General features: G+C 52.5%; 1 protein-coding gene across 1 annotated transcript in view; it reads right to left on the bottom strand.

Annotated features, from left to right (window-relative positions):
- LOC120063663 (heparan-sulfate 6-O-sulfotransferase 3-B-like) overlaps positions 1-1,576 on the bottom strand; it is a 109,501-nt gene extending 107,925 nt beyond the window's left edge. The window contains exon 1 of the mRNA XM_039013959.1: positions 1,518-1,576. Within this exon, the coding sequence (XP_038869887.1) occupies positions 1,518-1,576 (59 nt within the window). The remainder of the gene's footprint in view (positions 1-1,517) is intronic.
- Between the last annotated feature and the right edge of the window lie 4,217 nt (positions 1,577-5,793).

Below are 5,793 nucleotides of genomic sequence, written 5' to 3'. Positions count from 1 at the left end.
CCTATCTCTTCCCTCTCCCTTCTCCTCTCTCCTCTCTCTTCCCTCTCCTCTCTCTACCCTATCCTGCCTCTACCCTCTCCTCTCTCCGTTCTCCTCTTTCCTCTCTCATCTCTCCTCTCCCCTCTATCCCTCTCCTCTCTCTCCCCTCCCCTCTCCTCTCTCCTCTCTCCTCTCTCCTCTCTCCCCTCTACTCTATCCCCCTCTACTCTATCCCCCTCTCTCCCCTCCCCTCTTTCCCCGCTCCTCTCTCCTCCCCTCTCTCCCCTCGCCTCTTTCCTCGCTCACCCTCATAATCACTCCTCTCTCTCCCTTCTCCTCTCTCCCCCTTGTTCTTTCCTCTCTCTCTCTCCCCTCTCATCTCTCCCCTCTCCTCTTTCCTCTCTCTCCCTTCTCCTCTCTCTCCCTTCTCCTCTCTATCTCCCCTCTCCTCACTCCTCTCTCTCCTTCTCCTCTCTCCCATCTCCTCTCTCCCCTCTACTCTTTCCTCTCTCCCCTCTCCTCTCTCCCTCTCCTCTCTCCCCTCTCCTCTCTCCCCTTGCCTCTTTCTCCTCTCCTTTCTCCCCTCTCTCCACTCTCTCCCCTCTCTCCCATCTCTCTTCTCTCCCCCTTGTTCTTTCCTCTCTCTCTCTCCCCTCTCATCTCTCCCCTCTCCTCTTTCCTCTCTCTCCCTTCTCCTCTCTCTCCCTTCTCCTCTCTATCTCCCCTCTCCTCACTCCTCTCTCTCCCTTCTCCTCTCTCCCATCTCCTCTCTCCCCTCTACTCTTTCCTCTCTCCCCTCTCCTCTCTCCCCTCTCCTCTCTCCCCTCTCCTCTCTCCCCTTGCCTCTTTCTCCTCTCCTTTCTCCCCTCTCTCCACTCTCTCCCCTCTCTCCCATCTCTCTTCTCTCCTCTCGCTCCCCTCCCCTCTTTCCCCTCGCCTCTCTCCCTTCTACTTTCTCCCCTTCTCTCCCCTCCATTTTCTACCCCCTCCCCTCTCCCCTCTCTACCCACCTCTCTGTCTCCTTGCCTCTTTCCTCTCTCTCCCATGTCCTCTCTCTCCCCTCACCTCTTTCTTCTTTCTCCTCTCTCGTCCTTCTTCTCTCTCCCCTCTCTCTCTCTCCCCTCACCTCTTTCCTCTCTCTCCTTTCTCCTCTCTCATCCTTCTTCTCTCTCCCCTCTTCTCTCTCTCCCTTCTCCTCACTACTCTCTCTCCCTTCTCCTCTCTCCCTTCTCTTCTCTCCCTCTTCTCCTCTTTCTCCCTCTTCTCCTCTCTCTCCCATCTCCCTCTCCTCTCTCCTCTCTCTCCCTTTCCTTTCTCTCCCCTTTCCTCTCTCTCCCTTCTCCCTCTTCCCCCCTCTCCCCACTCTTACCGCGTTCCTCTCCCTTCTTCTCACTCCTCTCTCTCCCTTCTCCTCTCTCCCCTCTCTTCTCTCTCCCTTCTCCTCTCTCCCCTCTCTCCCTTCGCCTCTTTCCTCTCTCTCCCCGCTCCTCTCTCCCCTTGCCTCTCTCCCCTCTCTCCCCTTGCCTCTCTCCTCTCACCCTTCTCCCAGGATTCTCTCTGTGTCATCACACCCTCCACCCAGGGTCCAGCCAGCCATGATGCAGGCAGTAGAGAATCCCACCCCACCCCTCCTGTGGCCCCCTCAGCAGTGCTCTTCTCTCCCTTTTCTCTCTCTCATCCCACAGAGCAAGAAGCCCAGAAGCCAGGCTAGAAAGCCCCCAACCATGGCTGAAGAAGCATCCGCTAAAACTAAAGCCGCCAATTAATAGAGACAGCCAATCAGACAGCCAATCAGACAGCCAACCAGACAGCCAACCAGACAGCCAACCAGACAGCCAACCAGACAGACAGTCAGACAGACAACCAGACAGCCAGTCAGACAGACAACCAGACAGCCAATCAGACAGCCAACCAGACAACCAACCAGACAGCCAATCAGACAGCCAACCAGACAGCCAACCAGACAGCCAACCAGACAGCCAGTCAGACAGACAACCAGACAGCCAATCAGACAGACAACCAGACAGCCAGTCAGACAGACAACCAGACAGCCAGTCAGACAGACAACCAGACAGCCAATCAGACAGCCAACCAGACAGCCAATCAGACAGCCAATCAGACAGCCTGCTGTTTTAATGGGGGGAGAGGAGCAGAGCAGATGTGCTAACGCCATGCTAACGTGTGTGGTTGTTGCTATGCAGAATACACCACTACCCCACTGCCCCAAGCCTCACAGAGGAGGGTGTTACCACAGCAAGCCCCAAATTAGTATGTGTCAGGAATGACGATGTCACGATCTTGGAAATGAGCGGACCAAGGCGCAGCGTGAGTATAGTTCCACATATTTATTTAAGTGAAACTAACAAAAACCAAAATAACAAAACTTACAAAGACCGTGAGGACGTAGTGCCCAAACACAATAACAAACAATCAATATCCCACAAAACACAGGTGGGGAAATAGCTACCCAAATATCATCCCCAATCAGAGGCAATGATAAACAGCTGCCTCTAATTGGGAACCACATTAGCACCAACATAGAAATAGATATACTAGATCACCCCCTAGTCACGCCAAGACCTACTACACCATAGAGAACCAAGGGCTCTCTATGGTCAGGGCGTGACAGATGATGGCAATTATTTTCATTATTCAAATGGTTACATACGTAATGTGGTTCAATATGTGGTCAGTGGCATCATTTAACATTCAAATTCAAAATAACTAATTCTTGAGTTGATGTTTCATTCAGGACTGCACATTAGAATAAAGGAAAAAACTAAGACAGATCTTAGTTGAAGTGATGTTTGTTTTTCATTGTCTTTGTGCCAAATAATAACACATCATAGCGTAGACGTGTTTCGTTTTGGTCAAAGGCGTATTTTAGTTCCACTTTCAAAGGATCATTTGCTAAAACAAAATTTGACTGATTGAATCAAACAATGATTCAACAGTAGTGAGACACCGGAACAGGAGAAGACTGCTGCCTCTGTATTGTCTAAGTCATCTGGAACAGGAGAAGACTGGCCCTGACTGCTGCCTCTGTATTGTCTAAGTCATCTGGAACAGGAGAAGACTGGCCCTGACTGTTGCCTCTGTATTGTCTAAGTCATCTGGAACAGGAGAAGACTGGCACTGACTGTTGCCTCTGTATTGTTTAAGTCATCTGGAACAGGAGAAGACTGGCACTGACTGCTGCCTCTGTATTGTCTTTGTCATCTGGAACAGGAGAAGACTGGCCCTGACTGTTGCCTCTGTATTGTTTAAGTCATCTGGAACAGGAGAAGACTGGCACTGACTGCTGCCTCTGTATTGTCTTTGTCATCTGGAACAGGAGAAGACTGGCACTGACTGCTGCCTCTGTATTGTCTAAGTCATCTGGAACAAGAGAAGACTGGCACTGACTGCTGCCTCTGTATTGTCTTTGTCATCTGGAACAGGAGAAGACTGGCACTGACTGCTGCCTCTGTATTGTCTAAGTCATCTGGAACAGGAGAAGACTGGCACTGACTGCTGCCTCTGTATTGTCTAAGTCATCTGGAACAGGAGAAGACTGGCACTGACTGCTGCCTCTGTATTGTCTAAGTCATCTGGAACAGGAGAAGACTGGCACTGACTGCTGCCTCTGTATTGTCTAAGTCATCTGGAACAGGAGAAGACTGGCACTGACTGCTGCCTCTGTATTTTCTTTGTCATCTGGAAGGTTTGTGATTGTGCCAGCTGCCTTCATCCCTTTGGTCCTCCCTGCTGTTCCCTTCCCTTCATCCCCTTGGTCATCCCTGCTGTTCCCTTTCCTTCCTCTCCTTGGTCCTCCCTGCAGTTTACTTCCTTTCCTTCCCTTGGTCCTCCCTGCTGTTCCCTTCCCTTCCTCTCCTTGGTCCTCCCTGCAGTTCCCTTCCTCTCCTTGGTCCTCCCTGCAGTTCCCTTCCCTTCCTCTCCTTGGTCCTCCCTGCAGTTCCCTTCCTCTCCTTGGTCCTCCCTGCAGTTCCCTTCCCTTCCTCTCCTTGGTCCTCCCTGCAGTTCCCTTCCCTTCCTCTCCTTGGTCCTCCCTGCAGTTCCCTTCCCTTCCTCTCCTTGGTCCTCCCTGCAGTTCCCTTCCCTTCCTCTTCTTGGTCCTCCCTGCAGTTCCCTTCCTCTCCTTGGTCCTCCCTGCAGTTCCCTTCCTCTCCTTGGTCCTCCCTGCAGTTCCCTTCCCTTCCTCTTCTTGGTCCTCCCTGCAGTTCCCTTCCCTTCCTCTCCTTGGTCCTCCCTGCAGTTCCCTTCCCTTCCTCTTCTTGGTCCTCCCTGCAGTTCCCTTCCTCTCCTTGGTCCTCCCTGCAGTTCCCTTCCTCTCCTTGGTCCTCCCTGCAGTTCCCTTCCTCTCCTTGGTCCTCCCTGCAGTTCCCTTCCCTTCCTCTTCTTGGTCCTCCCTGCAGTTCCCTTCCCTTCCTCTTCTTGGTCCTCCCTGCAGTTCCTTTCCTTCCTCTCCTTGGTCCTCCCTGCAGTTCCCTTCCCTTCCTCCACTTCCCTTTTCACGGCTTTTAATATTTTCCCACTGACCTTTACAGAAGGACCAGTAAATGTGAGGTCAATTCATTTTCTTTTTCTTTTTCATTCTTCCATCTAAATTACCATTTGACATTTGGGTTTGTCCGTCCTCTGGTCTGGCTCACTAAGAGAGGTTAAATACAGAAGGCAGACATAAAGCCACACCGGGGCCAAAATAAAAAGCCTCGGAAATTGACCGACCGACCTTCACCGACCGAGTTCACTGTCTGCAGCCCAGGCCAGACCAGACTCTTGTCAGCATCTGAGTTTGTCTGTCTGTCTGTCTGTCTGTCTGTCTGTCTGTCTGTCTGTCTGTCTGTCTGTCTGTCTGTCTGTCTGTCTGTCTGTCTGTCTGTCTGTCTGTCTGTCTGTCTGTCTGTCTGTCTGTGCTTGCCTTGCCTTGCCTCCTGGTTACAGAAAGGAGCCCTTTTAGGTTTCAATCACTTGAGCAACATGCTCTGCCTCCCCCTGCCGGACTCCCCCTACCACCCCCCCCCCCCCCCCCCCCCCCTACCTCCCTCCCCTGACCTGCCTCCCTCTATCTGCCTCCCTCTATCTGCCTCCCCCTACCTGCCTCCCCCTACCTGCCTCCCCCGCGGCATGTATCTCCCAGGCAACTATCCAGGCCGCTAGGTAACCACTAGTAGCATCACTCTGTAGCCCCTCTGTCTGGGTCTCTGAGGGCTCGCTCTTTCCTCTCTCCCTCTGCTCGCCATTATCTCCTCTTTGCAAGTTTGCACCGTCCCTCTCTCTCTTGTTATCTCCCCCTCCCTCTCTACTGTATCTCCCCCCCTCTCCCTATCTCCCTCACTCTCTCCCTCTCTCTCCCTCTATCCCTCTCTCTCTCCATCTATTTCTCTCTCTCCCCCTCTATCCCTCTCTCTCCCCCTCTATCTCTCCCATTGCCTTCCCTTTATAGTTTTCTTCTCCCCTGTCTCTCCTTCATATTCATGTCTACTTTCAGTTGCTTTCATCAGCTCTCTCTATTCTCTTTTAGAACCGTATCTTCTTTCTCTGGCTCTGTACCTCCCTCTCTCTCTCCCTCTCTGTAACCCGCTCTACCTCCCTCTCTTTCTCCCTCTCTGTAACCCGCTCTACCTCCCTCTCTCTCTCCCTCTCTGTAACCCGCTCTACCTCCCTCTCTCTCTCCCTCTCTGTAACCCGCTCTACCTCCCTCTCTCTCTCCCTCTCTGTAACCCGCTCTACCTCCCTCTCTCTCTCCCTCTCTGTAACCCGCTCTACCTCCCTCTCTCTCTCGCTCTCTGTAACCCACTCTACCTCCCTCTC

The sequence above is a fragment of the Salvelinus namaycush genome, chromosome 19 (assembly GCF_016432855.1).
Source record: "Salvelinus namaycush isolate Seneca chromosome 19, SaNama_1.0, whole genome shotgun sequence".
Lineage (NCBI taxonomy): Eukaryota > Metazoa > Chordata > Actinopteri > Salmoniformes > Salmonidae > Salvelinus > Salvelinus namaycush.
The sequence above is the reverse complement of the archived record's forward strand: the minus strand, read 5'-3'. Positions and strand labels throughout refer to the sequence as shown.